This window comes from Lithobates pipiens, unplaced genomic scaffold (genome assembly GCF_037356315.1).
Source record: "Lithobates pipiens isolate NorthernLeopardFrog02 unplaced genomic scaffold, aLitPip1_a1.2 Scaffold_23, whole genome shotgun sequence".
In the NCBI taxonomy this organism is placed as follows: domain Eukaryota; kingdom Metazoa; phylum Chordata; class Amphibia; order Anura; family Ranidae; genus Lithobates; species Lithobates pipiens.
Window position 1 is genome coordinate 258529122 of NW_027507785.1, and position 16621 is coordinate 258545742.

General features: G+C 43.4%; 1 protein-coding gene across 1 annotated transcript in view; it reads right to left on the reverse strand.

Annotated features, from left to right (window-relative positions):
• The window catches only part of LOC143928284 (ranaspumin-like), a 38622-nt gene extending 33912 nt beyond the window's left edge, over positions 1–4710 (reverse strand). The window contains exons 1-3 of the mRNA XM_077453075.1: positions 3899–4710; positions 3731–3795; positions 2656–2715 (exon numbers count right to left, since the gene is read on the reverse strand). Coding sequence (XP_077309201.1) covers positions 2656–2715; positions 3731–3795; positions 3899–3992 — 219 coding nt within the window. The 5' untranslated portion in view covers positions 3993–4710. The remainder of the gene's footprint in view (positions 1–2655; positions 2716–3730; positions 3796–3898) is intronic.
• Positions 4711–16621: the final 11911 nt, after the last annotated feature.

Sequence of the window (16621 nt, forward strand, 5' to 3'; positions counted from 1 at the left end):
ACAGTCCAATGAGAACCCAAATGAACATCCAATAGTTCAACGTTTTTATTGGTAAAATCAGTTAATAGCAGTAAAAGCAAATGTGTTTCTGGGGTCCTAACAGATCCCCATTCATCAAGACTTTTGACACTTGCTGACCGCCAACAGTAAATTTACCGGTACTGGTATGTCACGGTGCCCATGCGCACTGGTGCACACCCTGGGGTAAGCAGCAGCACAATCCTGTGACCGATGTGTCCACACAGTGCTTGCACCTGCCCACTGTGAGGAGCTTGGGTACCTTTTGATTGCTTTTTCCAATCATAGCATTCATATGATAACATATAAGCAAAACTGCCATGAATGGCTTTCATTCATGACAGGTTGCTTACTACTGTGAGGCTGTGATTGGCCCACAGCTATCACATGGCACCTGGGCCAATCACAGCACCCTGTACAATGCGATAGTTGTGGATCAATCACAGCATTACAGTAGTAAACAATGAGTCCTATATGAAAACCATTCATGACAGTTCAAATTATTGCTGTTATAGTGATCTTCACTGTTACAAGCAATCACAGTGCAAAAACAAATTTCCTGATCGCCCCCCTTCCAGTGTAGTAGTGCCACTATGGTGACACTGAACTACTCTAACAACAGTATGTAAAATAATTACAAAATATGAAAAAAAATAAAAAATACAAAAAAAATTTACTTTATGTATTTATTTTTACATACTGTTACTAGTCAGTATTCCTGATTACCTCCACATCAGTCATATGATGACACTCTACTGCACTGGTGACCCCATGTTACAAACAATTGTGAAAAAAATACATTTTTTTTTAAATTTCTTCATTTTGCAAACAATTGTGGCAAAAAATGATAACTTCAAAAAACTTGCCATGCATTTTAATAAATACCTTGGACTATCTACTTCACAAAAAGGGGCCATTTTGGGGGATATCTGTACTGTCTTGGCATTTTAGCAGACTACATGTTGGCCTAAATTTATGAAGAAAGATTATGTGTTTGCAAATTTTCATAACACAGTCTAACAAAATCGTGCGTTTTTCTTCAAAATTTTCAATAATAATAATTTTTTGTTTATATAGCAAAAAATAAAAAAAAACTAGTTATGATTCAGTACCACCAAAAGAATGCTCTATATGTGTGAAAAAAATGGGTACAGTTGCGCATGATGAGCAATCGGCAATTAAATTAGCAAATTAGAAAAGAGCAAGTTCCCTGGTCATTAAGGTGTTAAAACCTCCCAGAGGTCAAGTGGTTAATGGACTATAATAGCAGATATTAGACAAATCTGTGGTTTTCTGCTTGAAACTGTTTTAAAAGGTAAGTTATCCCAATGTTAAAAAGTGCAGCAAAGGACCTAGTGAAGGGGGAGTCTGTGTGACCATTAAAATGCATTGGCTTTTTCTGCTATGAACCAGTTTTTTTTTAGCTTTGGCTGTTCGTTTGGCGTTCTCATTGGACTATATACTCTATATGTTTGTATTATTGTCTGTGTCCTTGCTAAGAAGTTTGATCTTCCCTGTTTATCCGGATGACCATTCTCGCAGCACATAAAATGATGTAAAATGTTACAGCTGGTGCCAGGACAGGAGTTGAGAGGAAATCTTGCAATTTGAGGACACTTGTTTCTATAAGAGCTGTCTAAGAAGAAAATTCCCCCATTTTATAGAGATTTCCTCTCACTTCTTGTTGCACCTCCAGGACAGAAATTAAATGGAAATCTCCCCATTTGTACACAAAGTATAATGGGTAATTATAAACTATTGCCACGTACACACGATCGAATTGTCTGGCGGACTAGGTCCGCCAGACCATAGTACACTGGAAAATTTGATCGTGTGTGGGCTCCAGCGGACTTTTTCATCGTAACGTCCGGCGGACTTAGTAGTAGAAAGTGGTTTTGACTCAAAATTTGTCCGCCGGACTTGGCTTTCAGCGGACAATCCGTTCATCAGTGTGCTAGTCCGGCAGACTAAGAATGACACATGCTCTGAAGCAAGTACGAGAAGGAAGCTATTGGCTACTGGCTATTGAACTTCCTTTTTCTAGTCCCGTCGTACGTGTTGTACGTCATCGCATTAGAAATCACTGGACTTTCAGAGCGTCCGCGTGTGGCCAAGTCCGTTCGTTATAAAGTCCGTCGGATTGTTTGCCGGACCAATTTCGCCAGACAATTCGATCATGTGTACGTGGCATATGAGATATCTTGAAACATTTTGTGATTATTTAGATATATCTTTATTTATATTTTTTTTATTTCTTTAATGATTTTGTTTACTGTCTTGCTTTTAATAGAATAATCTCAAGTGAGCGGATGATGGTGAAATTATTATTTCTTAGAATTAGTCATATCCAGTTTACCAAGAATAACATCTCCTTCACATTACTCACATTTCAGTCTCACTTGTTATTATCTCTCCAATGTTTTACATAAACTGCTTAAAGAGAAAAATAATCAATTTTTTTTTATACCTAGTACTAGTAAACTAGAGCTGAATGTGACTAACTATGACTAGGTATACCATGACCTGGATAATTGAGACGCTCCACAGACATTATTTTTGTTTAGTGGCTCTTGATAAATAGTGCTTTCAAGATAGGGTTATTTTGTAACACTTTGTTATAGTCACAATAAAATGTACCTGAAACTGATTGTATGCACAAACAAATTCTCCAAGAGCAGGCAAAAAACCTGAAACATCCTGAAAATGAATAACATATGTTAGAGATGAATACATCCAACACAAGTAATAGAGCAATGCATTGTAATAGTACAGTAGGGTATAAACAGTTTGATTTGCAAGAGGAAACTGTGAAATGAATAGAATTTAGATTTAGAAAAAGAATAGAGACCGTTTACTTAGTAAAGTGAAGCTTAGTAAAACAGTGCCAATGGGGGTTATTTGCTAAAGGCAAATCCACTTTGCACTGCAAGTGCACTTGAAAGTAAAATTGCTGTAGATCTGAGGGGGACATGCAAGGAAAATAAAAAACAGCATTTTAGCTTGCACATGATTGGATGATAAAATCAGCAGAGCTTCAGCTCATTTAAGAGCTTCCCCTCAGATCTACAGCGAACTACAGCAACTGCACTTTCAGTGCACTTGTAGTCCAAAGTGGATTTGCCTTTAGTTAATCAACTCCACTGTGTTCACTTCAATCATGCAATCACACTTCATTAAATATTGTGTGTATTAAATGTGAACAAAAATTTTCCTTATTCACTTTACTAAGTGAACATCTTCTCTATTCCTTTAGTTCAATGACCTTGTAAAAATTAGGACTTTTTTTTTATAAAACAAACTCAGCATGACAAGTTACAATTAAATATGCAATATTATTATTCAGGATTTATATAGCGCCAACTGTTTGCGCAGCGCTTTATGTATCAGACAAAAATGTAATACAAGATGTATTATTGTTTAACAAAATCAAACAAAATGCAGGTGTAACTAAGAACACTTCTATATCATAGGATATATGGGGCCTATAATCCATTCTACATTCCAATCTTAGAATAAAATTAGAGGTGACATAACATTATTATTTAGTATTGGAGCAGTTGCACTGGATACCACTTACCCATACAATGTATTACCCAGGTTCCGATTGAACTAAATAAAAAATAGTGGGCTCTACCTTGTCTTGATGACTAATTCAACAAATAAAAAAAAAACTAAAAACAGTTGTTTATTTTCATGTTAATTACCACTTTACCTTTAATGCTTTTATCAGACAATTATCGGCATCTGGGTCAGAAACAGGTTTTACTGGACAGGCATCTAGAATTCAATGACAAAACACAGACATCGTTTAATACTAGCAAAAGACCAAATTTTTCTAGCAATATAATACAAATCATATTTAACGATTAATAATGCTCACCTTGGCAGAAGCTCAGACCAAACAGTGCAAAAAGCAGGATGACCTTCATTGTACTGATTGCTGATTTCAACTCAGTGGGTGATTGTCTGTACATCTCAGCTCCTCTTTTATACTTGTTAAAGTCAGTGACGTCATTAAACACATGACCTAGAGCCACGCACACTGGCAAGTGTCCTAGACATCAAAAAACTTTCATGCTGATGAAACATCCAATCAGATTTCTTGGCAGCAGTTAAGAAAACAGGCAGTGCTTGTTAAGACTAAATGTAAACATTGAAGACGAAATTATATTTTTGTTTTAATTCTGTTTCCTACTATCTCATCTTCTGGCATATCATGGCGTTTTTACTATTTTTTTTTATTGTATGGTAATATTATTAAGTGTTAAGAGTTTTCTATACCAGGCTAAACCATTTGTCTTGGCACTTTCTTTGTGATGCAACTAAACTTAATTTCTATATTTTATGGGGAAAATATATTTGGGCCTTACCATAAGGTAATCACCAACAGAGGGTTGCAGAGTAAATACTGAGATTCATTTTTGTACTGAATATTATAAAGTGTATATTTTAGAAAATGATATGATATGGACAGTTGTTAGCGACATCCTAGTACTCTGCAGTCTTTACATATTCATGATCGGCAATGCACCTCACCATTCTCACCATTCTCACCAGCGTAAACTTGTATTTGCAAATGTGTGCTAACTAAACCCCTGTTTTTAACGCAAACTGTTAGACAAGTTAATACAGTTGGTGCTTCCACTATGGAGGCTCTCAAAAATGTATAGAGTTAGGACTGCGGATAATTATGGGGTGCCTTTTTGCGGCCTCCGCAGCTTACGCGTGTATTTGCAAATGTGTTCTAACTGAACCCCTGTTTTTAACGCAAACTGTTAGACAAGTTAATACAGTTGGTGCTTCCACTATGGAGGCTCTCAAAAATGTATAGAGTTAGGACTGCGGATAATTATGGGGTGCCTTGTTGCGGCCTCCGCAGCTTACGCGTGTATTTGCAAATGTGTTCTAATTGAACCCCTGTTTTTAACTCAAACTGGTCAACTCAAATCGGTTGCTAGCAGGCTGGCTGGTGAGTTGAGCTGTGAATTTTTCTTTGGTTTTGTTATACATGTGTTACCCTTCCATGTGCTCCTTGCTGTGAAGGCCAGATATAGGTGGGGGCAGTGGCCATTTGTGTGTACTGTTGAAATACTGGTGAGGGAATGCACTTGACACCTTTGCTGCCATTGTGCTATATGCTGGGTGTCCAATGCACCCCTGTGCCTTTAAGGACAGGTGGGCCCCTTTCCAGGTTCACCTGCCCCCTGCCTATACATTATAATGCATGTGCTTCTACTATGGAGGCTCTAAAAAGAGTTAGGACTGCAGATAATAATGGGGTGTATTTGCAAAAGTGTGCTAACTAAACCCTTGTTTTTAAAGCAAACTGTTAGACAGATTAATGTGGTTGGTAGCAGGCTGGCTGGCGAGTTGAGCTGGGAATTTTTATTTTTATTTTGTTTTACATGTGTTGCCCTTCCATGTGCTCCTTGCTGCAAAGGCCAGTTATAGGTGGGGCAGTGGACATTTGTTTGTACTGTTGGATTTAGAGCATCTACATTTTTAAACGAATATGATATAAAATAATGTGACTTATTAAAAGATAACCAAAACCCTGTAAACCAAAGCCAGTTAACCTAATAGGTGAGAGTGAGAATGGTAAGCAAACAACCAAAACCAACTAACTAAGCTAACTAACTATATACAGATGGCAGGGTAAGAATAAAGAGCTGTCGTCAGTATCAGAGCCAGAGCCATATACAGTAGCCAGTTTATACAGGTGGGCAAATTATCAGGATCAGAAACAGTAACAGGTAACAGTAAGAGGTCATGAGGCACACAAGTCAAGGTCACACAGGCAGAACACCAAGCAAGATGAGTGCCGGAGGAGGGACTAAATAGCCTCCCAGCATCCAGCATGGTCAGTGGCGTCGCTGGGGGGGTGACACCATCCTGAGGGAGGTGGAGGTCCTGGAGGAAGGGCTCTTCAGCCAGAACGTGCAGGCGCCATGTTCGTCCTGAGTGAGACTGCTCACTCCTGCTGCGGTTGCCTCCTTTCATTACATACAAGTGTGCTGCGGCCACCCAGAGAGTGACAGTCTGAGCAACTCTCTGAGCGGCTGAACACCGAATCTTCCACCACCCAGGTGCATGAGGGGGGTCTGCACTGATGGAGGGGGATTTATCCTTTAAGGGGGTCTGCACTGACCAGGGGGGTTATCCTGAGGGGGGTCTGCACTGACCGGGGGGTATCCTGAGGGGAGGTCTGCACTTTTTAGGGGGTTAACCTGAGGGGGGTCTGCACTGATTGGGGAGTTTATCCTGAGGGGGGTCTGCACTTATTGGGGGGTGGTGGTTTATACTGAGGGGGTCTGCACTTATTGGGGGGTTTATCCTGAGGGGGGTCTGCACTTATGGAGGGGGATTTATCCTGAGGGGCAGTCCTCACTTATTGGGGGGTGAACCTGAGGGGGTCTGCACTGTTGGAGGGCGGTCTGCACTGATGTAGGGGGGTTTATCCTGAGGACGGTCTGCACTTATTGGGGGGGTTATCCTGAGGGGAGGGTCTGCACTGATGTGAGGAGGTTTATCCTGAAGGGAGTCTGCATTTATTGGGTGGTGGTTTATCCTGAGGGGGGTCTACACTGATGGAGGAGGAGTTATCCTGAGAGGGGTCTGTACTGATTAAAGGGGGGTTATCCTGAGGGGGGTCTGCACAGATGGTGTTGGAGTTATCCTTAGGGACTCTGTGCTGATGAAGGGGGTTTTATCCTGAGGGGGCATCTGTACTAATGGGGGGTTTATTCTGAGGGGGGTCTGTACTGATGGAGGGGGGGTTTATCCTGAGGGGGATCTGCACTAAGGGGGATCTGCAATGACCAAGAGGGGTTATCCTGAGGTGGGTTCTGCACTAACGGAGGGGGGTTTATCCTGAGGGGCTCTGCACTAACCAAGTGGGGTTATCCTGAGTGGAGGTCTGCACTGACAGAAGGGGGGCTATCCTGAAGGGGGTTCTGCACTTATTGGAGGTTATCCTGGGGGGTCTGCATTTATTGGGGGTGGTGGTTTATCCTGAGGGGGATCTGCACTTATTGGGGGGTTTATCCTGAGGGGGTCTGCATGGGGGGTTATTCTGAGGGGGGTCTGCACTTATTGGGAGGTTATCTTGAGGGGGGTCTGCACTGATGGAGGGGGTGTATTCTGAGGGGGCTGCACTTGTTGGGGGTTATCCTGAGGGGGGCCTGTTCTGCACTGATATTGAGGGATTATCCTGAGGGGAGCTGCACTTATTAGGGGGTTATCCTGAGGGGGGTCTGCACTTATTGGGGGTGCTGGTTTATCCTAAGGGGGCTCTACACTGATGGAGGGGGTAGCCTGGGGGGTCTGTACTGATTGAAGGGGCGTTATCCTGAGAGGGGTCTGCGCTGATGGAGGAGTGTTATCCTGAGGGGGCATCTGTACTAATGGAGGGAGGTTTATCCTAAGGGTGGTCTGTACTGATGGAGGGGGTGTTTTGCCGTGGGGGGGGTCTGTACTGATGGAGGGGTGGTTTGTCCTGAGGGGGGATGTGCACTGACCGAGGGGGGTTATCCTGAGGGGGGTCTGCACTGACCAGGGGAGGGTTATTCTGAGGGGAAGTCTGCACTGACGGAGGGGGGTTATCCTGGAGTGGGGGTCTGCACTGATAGGGGGGTTATACTGAGGGGGTCTGTACTGATTAAAGGGGGCTTATCCTGAGGATGTCTTCATTGATGGTGGGGGGTTATCCTGAGGGGGGTCTGCACTGATGGAGGGGGAGTTTATCCTGAGGGGGGTCTGCACTTATTGGGGGTGCTGGTTTATCCTGAGGGGGCTCTACACTGATGGAGGGGGTAGCCTGGGTGGTCTGTACTGATTGAAGGGGCGTTATCCTGAGAGGGGTCTGCACTGAAGGAGGAGTGTTATCCTGAGGGGGCATCTGTACTAATGCAGGGAGGTTTATCTTGAGGGGGGTCTGTACTGATGGAGGGGGTGTTTTGTCGTGAGGGGGGTCTGTACTGATGGAGGGGTGGTTTGTCCTGAGGGGGGATGTGCACTGACCGAGGGGGGTTATCCTGAGGGGGGTCTGCACTGACCAGGGGAGGGTTATTCTGAGGGGAAGTCTGCACTGACGGAGGGGGGTTATCCTGGAGTGGGGGTCTGCACTGATAGGGGGGTTATACTGAGGGGGTCTGTACTGATTAAAGGGGGCTTATCCTGAGGAGGTCTTCATTGATGGAGGGGGGTTATCCTGAGGGGGTCTGCACTGATGGAGGGGGAGTTTATCCTGAGGGGGCGTCTGTACTAATGGAGGAGGAGTTAATCATGAGGGGTGTCTGTACTTATGGAGGGGGGTGGTTTGTCCTGAGGGGGGTCTGTCCTGATGGAGGGGGATGTTTGTTCGGAGGGGGGGTCTGTACTGATGGAGGGGGTGGTTTGTCCTGAGGGGAGATCTGCACTGATGGGGTTATACTGAAGGGTGTCTGCATTTGTTGGGGGTTTTCTTGAGGGGGTCTGCACTTATTGGGGGGTTCATCCTGAGGGGGGTCTGCTCTTATTGGGCGGTTTATCCTGAGGGGGATCTGCACTGATGGAGTGGGTTTATCCTGAGGGGGTCTGCACTTATTGATGGTGTAATCCTGAGGGGGTCTGCACTGATGGAGGAGGGTTTATCCTGAGGGGGTCTGCACTGATGGAGGGGGGTTTATCTGAGGGGGTCTGCATGTATTGGGGGTGGTGGTTTATCCTGAGGGGGTCTGCACTAATGGAGGGGGGATCATCCTGAGGGGGGTCTGCACTTATTGGGGGGTTGGTGATTTATCCTGAGGGGGTTGTACACTGATGGAGGGGGTTATCCTGAGGGGGTCTGCACTGATGGAGGGGGTAATCCTGAGGGAGGTCTGCACTGATGGAGGGGGTTATCCTGAGGGAGCATCTGTACCAATGGAGCGGGGTTTATCCTGAGGGGAGTTTGTACTGATGGAGGGGATGATTTGTCCTGAAGGGGGTCTGTACTGATGGAGGGGGTGGTTTGTTTTCAGTGGGGGGTGTGTACTGATGGAGTGGGTCTATCCTGGGGGTTATCCTGAGGGGGGTCTGCACTGATGGAGGGGGTTTATCCTGAGGGGGTATGCACTCATTAGTGGGTTTATCCTGAGGGGGGTCTGCATTCATTGGGGGGGTTTATCCTGAGGGGGTCTGCACTTATTGGGGGTGGTAGTTTATCCTGAGGGGGTCTACACTTATTGAGGGGGTTTATCCTGAGGGTGGTCTGCACTGATGGGGGTTATCCTGAGGGGGGAGTCTGGTGATGACTAATTGCTAGGAACTGCTGGTTGCTGAGAGACATCAGCTGATGGGCACTGGAACTACAACCAATGGGTCTGAGAGCCATAGTACAACCAGCAGGTGATCCAATTTCTGACAGTTCCCATCCTTTACGAAGCGACCTCTGGACATTCCAACCATCCTTAGTTATACAGGTTCATAAGAGATATCAACCTGCCGAATAAGTCCAAAGGGAAAGTTTCTCAAAAAAAGTGCCAGATTCCCAAGGAGAGGTTCTGCTGCCAGGATCAAATAACAGGCTAGATGTTCCTCTGCCAGGGTCTGACAACTGATTGGGTACAGCAACAGCAACAGATTCTCAGGGAGTTACAAAATGTGATACTTCAAGTCTCTCAAAACAGCTGGTACAGCAACTCTGGGATACCACTGGTTATCAGCAAACTTAACCATGGGGTCATTTGACAACACTGTACAGCTACGTACACACGATAGGATTTTCTGGCAACAAAACCATGGATTTTTTTCCGATGGCTGTTGGGTCAAACTTGTCTTGCATACACACGGTCACACAAATGTTGTTGGAAATTCCAATCGGCAAGAACGCACTATAAAAAGGAAGTTCAATAGCCAGTGCACCACCCTTTGGGCTCCTTCTGATAATCTTGTGTTAGTAGAAGTTTGGAGAGAGACGATTCGTCCTTTTCAGCCTCATGCTTTTCAGTTCATGTCTGTTCTTCAGTTTGTGCTTGTGGGTTTGTTTCTGTCTTTCAGTGCATGTCGTCAGTTCGTATTTGTTTCTCAGTGCATTTTTGTACGCTCGTTTCTGATTTTCAGATCGTTCTTCTCAGGTTCTTTCTGATTTTCAGTGCGTTCTGACCAGCTGATCATTTTCTAGCCATGTTGCGGGTACGTGCTCGTTGTAGAGTTAGTGCTGTGCAGGGGCTTGGTGTTGGAGTTCTTTCTTTGACCCAAGTCCAGTCCATGAACAGGGCGAGGAGGAGTTTATGGACAAAGAATTGGTTGCTCCAGCATGACCAATTCTCTCACATGCCTTTAGTGTGGGAGATCCAGGAGAATAATCCTGATGATTTTAGGAATAATCTCCAGATGACGGACCCGTTTTTTTACCGTCGGTTGGCTTTGCTAACCCCTTATATTACTAAGCAGGACACCTGCATGTGGCAAGCCATCACTCCCTTGCGGTATTTGGCGACGGGGAGAAGTCTGTAGGACATCAAGTTCTCAACTGGCATCTCCCCCCAGGCTCTGGGAATCTTTATTCCAGATACCTGTTCTGCCAACATACAGGTCCTGCAGAAGGACTATATTAAGGTAAGTTTTATCCTTTAACATCACATTCTATGTATTTAAAGTGGTTGTAAACCCTTACAAACCACTTTGACCTACAGGTAAGCCTAGATTAAGGCTTACCTGTAGGTCCAAGCAATATCTCCTAAACCTATATGGTTTAGGAGATATTTGCCCGAAAACGGGCACCGCTGTCTATGGTGCATGCACCGTAGACAGCGGTGCGCAGGCGCACTGAGCGCGGGTGTCGGCTCCCGTGTCGGCTCCCGTGCGTATGCGCGGGAGTGACGTCATCGCGGCTTCGCCGAATGACAGCGGCGGAGCTGTGAGACCCCACCAACAAGATGGATGCGGCGGACTACAGGGGACAGCGGCGACTTCGCTGGCTCCTGTGTCAGGTAAGTGACACATAATGGGCTACTATGCGATGCATAGTAGTCCATTATGCTTTCCCTTTGCAGGGAATGAAAGAGGAAGTAAACTCATCAGGGTTTACTTCCTCTTTAATGTTTGCTAATATATTGTATTTATTTCATCATGCCATAATTACCATGATTGTTGTAATATGCTGTGAATGTCCTCTTTGTCCTCATGCATGCTGGAAGCTTTTATGCCCCGTACACACGATTGGACTTTCCGGCAGACTTGGTCCGGTGGACAATTTGATTGTGTTTCTTCCCAAAAGTCAGACGGACCTAGAAATAAAACATGTTTTAAATCTTCCTGCCAGCAGTCCGCCGGACCTAGTTCCTATCGGGAAGCCTGTTCGTCTGTATGCTGGTCTGACAGACCAAATACGATGCAAGGGAAGCTACAGCACCTTCCAGCTAGAATGTTTCCAGCGTGATCCTATCACGCTGGTTCTCGGCTGCAGGATACTGTACATCTCGCACGCGCTGCAATAGGGAAAAACACATTAGTCTGGTATGGATTTTAGGAGGAACCCCCTACGCCGAAAAAATGGTGTGGGGGTCCCCCCAAAGTCCATACCAGACCCTTATCCGAGCAGGCAGCCTGGTCTGTCAGGAAAGGGGGTGGGGACGAGCAAACGCCCCCCCCCCCCGAACCGTACCAGGCCACATGCCCTCAACCCCAAAGCACCTTGTCTCCATGTTGACGAGGACAAGCTCCTCTTCCCAACAACCTTGGCCGTTGGTTGTCGGGGTCTGCGAGCGGGGGGCTTATCGGAATCCGGGAGCCCCCTTTAATCACATGGAGCAGAGATCAGTGTTCACTAACACAAAGCCCAGACCCCCACAGTTAGTAACACACCCCTAGGAACACTTAACCCCTACACTGCCACCCCCTGGTTAACCCCTTCACTGCCAGTGTCATTTACACAGGAATCACTGCATTTGTGTAGCACTGATTGCTGTATAAATGACAATGGTCCCAAAAATGTGTAAAAAATGTCCGATGTGTCCGCCATAATGTCGCAGTCACAATAAAAATCGCTGATCACCGTCATTACTAGTAAAAAAAAAAGATTAATAAAAAGGCCATAAAACTATCCCCTATTTTGTAAACGCTATAACTTTTGCCCAAACCAATCAATAATCGCCTATTGCGATTTTTTTTTTTTTTACCAAAAATATGTAGAAGAATACGTATTGGCCTAAACTGAGGGAAAAAAATGTTTTTTTTATATATTTTTGGGGGATATTTATTATAACAAAAAGTAAAAAATAATGCGTTTTTTTCAAAATTGTCGCTCTATTTTTGTTTATAGCACAAAAAATAAAAACCGCAGGGGTGAGCAAATACCACCAAAAGAAAGCTCTATTTGTGGGAAAAAAAGGACATAATTTTTTTTTGGGAGCCACGTCGCATAACCGTGCAATTGTCAGTTACAGCGACGCAGTGCTGAATCGCAAAAAGTGGTCTGGTCTTAAGCCAGCAAAATGGTCTAGTCTGAAAGTGGTTAAAAAGGGTGTCCTACACTAGGGCTCCTGTGATCAGATGTGTAAACAGCTGCTGAGGGTCCTCTCCTTACACTGAATCAAGTTTGCATTTCATTCTAGTTACAAACCCATCTAGACAACAATGTACTAAACTTCTTTTCATACAAATAAGCCTGAACAAATGTAGTTAACCTGCATCTGCAAAAAACATCGTATTAAGGGTCAAATGATATTTACTGTGAACGAACAATGTTTACTGTGAACGAACAATGTTTATTATGAATGACGATTACTGTCCCCACGCCATTTTAAAATGTACAACAGTAAAGAAAATGTCAAGTCCTTGGTGCAAGGCCAGATTGCTGAGAGGGCGCCCCTTGTGGCTAAGTGCAGCGTACCCCTGGGAGTGAGACAGGGAGCACGGTGCCCAAAGGTGCACTGATTGCCGAATGCTGTTTGCTGGGTATCTGTGGGCAGCTGGGGTGCGCTGGTAAAGCAGATTGGGCAGACGTGCATGGAGGAATCTCAGTGTCCTCAGAGAGCCCCCTCATACAACAGTGTCCTCAAAGAGCCTCCCTACTTACATCAGAGTCTGCAGTATTGCCCTTTACATAAGAGTCCCCCTTGCACTGTAAGGTAAAATTCTGCAGACTATGATGTAAAGGGGAACTCTGGGAATGTGGGGAGGACTCTGGTGACCAGAGAAAGAAAACACTAAGATAAAGGGGTAAAGAAGCAAGGATGGGGAAGGTTGCGCTACGGAACCAATTAATGTGTCTGTGGTATGAGCAGCCTCTATTTAATTTGCCACCCTGTATAGGTGGAAATAATTGTATGGAAGAAAGGGGAATAGATTTGGCGCTATACCTTTAAATTTAAATGCTAGGTGGTGAAAAAAATAAAAATTGTGAAAAAACTGTAAAATGACTAGTGTATAAATTGTCAGCATGCTGGTAAATAATAATAAACCCAAAAAAAAGGTTAAATCTTTCCAAATATCCTTGTATCAGGTGTTGGTGTCTAGTGTCATTAGAAAAATTCCATATAAAATCACATGCATTTATGTGTAAATACAATAAAAGTGCAAGCCTATCTATGAATTAGATGAGTGAACATTCAATTGCAAAAGATATTGAAAATGCAAGTGAAAACAGTACAAGTCCCAAGTGAAGTTTAAACATAAAGTATGACAAATAATTACCACAAACTATTTGAAATTCCAATCAGTGAAAGTCCCACGTTTATAAAAAGTCAATGTGCTAAGTGTCAAAACATAAATGACAGGTGAATAATAATGATGAATAGTGAATGGTGAGAATCCTCCGTGATTATCTTCAGAAAATATATGCAACTGCTGCTCCCAGTGCACAGTGAATGATAATGTGATTGCTCTCACCAAAACTCTTACCCCATCCGGGGTGGATCAGCCTCCACAGTATGAGCCACTGTGCTGCTCTCTGGCAAAAATTTGCTGTTATCCTGGGAGACACCTGTTCTTCCACTGGTATTACGTGCCCTGTTATATGTAGTAAGGAAAAAGCATATCCATGGTGCAGTATGTATTGACAAGGAGTTTTATTCATAAAGTAAATAAACTACTCACAAACAACAGGTGATCAATCGCTTTTTGCGACAGAAGGTTTTAAAAGTCCCGCCGGCCATATTGCCATCTGTGTAAGAAGTGCATGCTGTCTGGCCACGCCCTACACGTTTCGTCACACCGACGTCATCTGGAGCAGCCATCTTCGTGCACCTTTTACCTTATATAGGGTGAAGTGCTCTACTTCGCCTGCGCAGACAACCGCCGCCATTTTTAGTGAGGGAATGCCCTCTGCCTACATTTTGTAATGCTATCTGCGCATGACAGGGGAAATGTCCACTGGTTATTCATTTATTGCGCCTGCGCGGCCACTCGCCGCCGTTTTTGTTAAGGGAATATCCCTAATAGGTGACGAAGGAGACTGGGCACTGCTACCCGATATATACACATTTCTTCAGAGGCTGCTGAGGGCCAGTGAATTCTCATTCTCAAGCCGGCGGCCTCGGAACCACATAGGTTACAAATATAAACATAACAATATAGCGAAATATAGTGGTTAAAAAATTTATTAAAAACCCAAAAATGTGAAATTAGGAGATTACAGGAACGTTAAAAAAGCACATCATATAAGGGAACCTAATTCCAAAGAAGGTCAGGGAAAATGAGATCAGAAAAGATGTAAAAATATAAAAATAAATACATTTTAATGTTAAAATTATTCTGTTTATTAAAAATTTAATTGTTTTTGTTTTAAAATGAATCTGTATATATTTTAAAAAGGTTTTTATTGAATTTAAAAGAGAGAGTATTAAGTGGCCTGGATAACTGTACACCTATCTGGTGTTTAAACTTATCCGATATGTAGGGGTTAATATTGTTAATACGTTAGACCTTTCCATAAGGTGTGTTAATAAATAAGTCCTATAGAAACAGTATCTGATAGAGAGCCCCCTGTATCTTTTTGTGAGGAAGAAAGGAAAAATCTTTTTGAATATATTACATTCGACCCATACCTGCCTACATATTCCTGAAAAGGTCATTCGGATGTTGTTCTCAGAACCATATTCAAGCTCCTTAGGAGGGCGTGCATAACCTATTGGTTCTTAGGGGGCAAGTATTAGTAGTGGGGCCTGACTTTTTTCAGATTTACAGATATTTGAAGAAATATGGTCTTACCCCGAACCTGGATCTATCCCTGGGGCTATGTTAAGTATGTATGAACCTACCCTAGGGGTGTAGGATTTTTGATTAGATCTCCTATGTCCAAGGGTAATGGTAGGGTTATTGTTCTCAAACGTTACATTTTTAAAAAAAAATTAGTTAAAAAACAGTTGAGGTCCAAATCTATATTCATTCCTGCCGGTTGTAAAGTGTCCAGATTAAAAATCCATCTAGTTTCATTTTGTGAGACTTTGATAGTCTTATCCTCACCCCTACAGTGTCCTTTGATCTTATCTATCTCATAGAATGTCATCTGGCTCGAGTCCCGATTATGGAAGTCTCTGAAGTGTCGTGATACGCTATGTTTGTCGTAACCATTTTTGATGTTAGTGATGTGCTCCCTGAGCCTATCATGCAATTCACATGTAGTTCGTCCCACGTATTGTTTACGACAGGGGCACTCAATGACGTATGTAACATGGGTACTGTTACAGGTGATCAATTCATATAATATTCCGAGACACCAGAACAGATATTCCCCCCTTAGGGAACACCCTCGCGACACCTCATTCAGAAATCAACATCAGGGTAGAGGTTTTTTTCACAGGGGACAGGGACACAGACCACCAGGAAATACCCCATATGGACCCAGGAGGGGATGGAGACCATTCCGGTATCCAATAAGAACTCAATACCAGGGACAACCCAGAAGGAATGGGGGTTGGAACCCCAGATGGACTGGACCAGAAAATATGAGAAGAGATCATACGAATACCAGGAAAACCGAGAAGACCAGAGGAGGGAATACAGACCTCCAAGATGGGAAAGAGAAAACGAAAGAGAGGAAAGAGAGGAGGCCTCAAGAAAAAGAAGAGAATACTAGGTAAGGGCATTTATAATTTAAGTCAGGCCACTTTTAGTGAAGAAGAGTTAAGAGTATTGGATTTGGGCCTAAAATTTGCACCAGATAAAGACCTGGACAAATTTGAAGCCTATATTGATTTACAGAAATTTGTGAGAAAACTAAACATCAAGAAATTCTTTGCCTCCAAGGGATATACTAAGAAAGATAGTGAAGAGACATTTTTTAAACATTCTCAACTGAAGAACAATTCCACTTTCAACCCCAATCAACAACAAAATGAGGGGATAAAAGTCTTCAAGAAGATGGTAGAAAAAGATATAAGAGATCTGCCAATCAAATCTTCCAAAAGAAAGGGAATATGGAAAACCATTAAACAAATTGAAAAGAAGAAAAATATTGTTATCAGACCGGCAGATAAGGGAGGTGGACTGGTTATACTGAACACAACAGACTATGAGAAGGAAATGACAAATCTACTGAATATACCAGATACATACAAAAAACTGAAGAGAAATCCGAAAGAAGAATATGACAAAATATTGAAAAAGTATGTCAACAAAGGACAAACTAAAGGTATCCTTA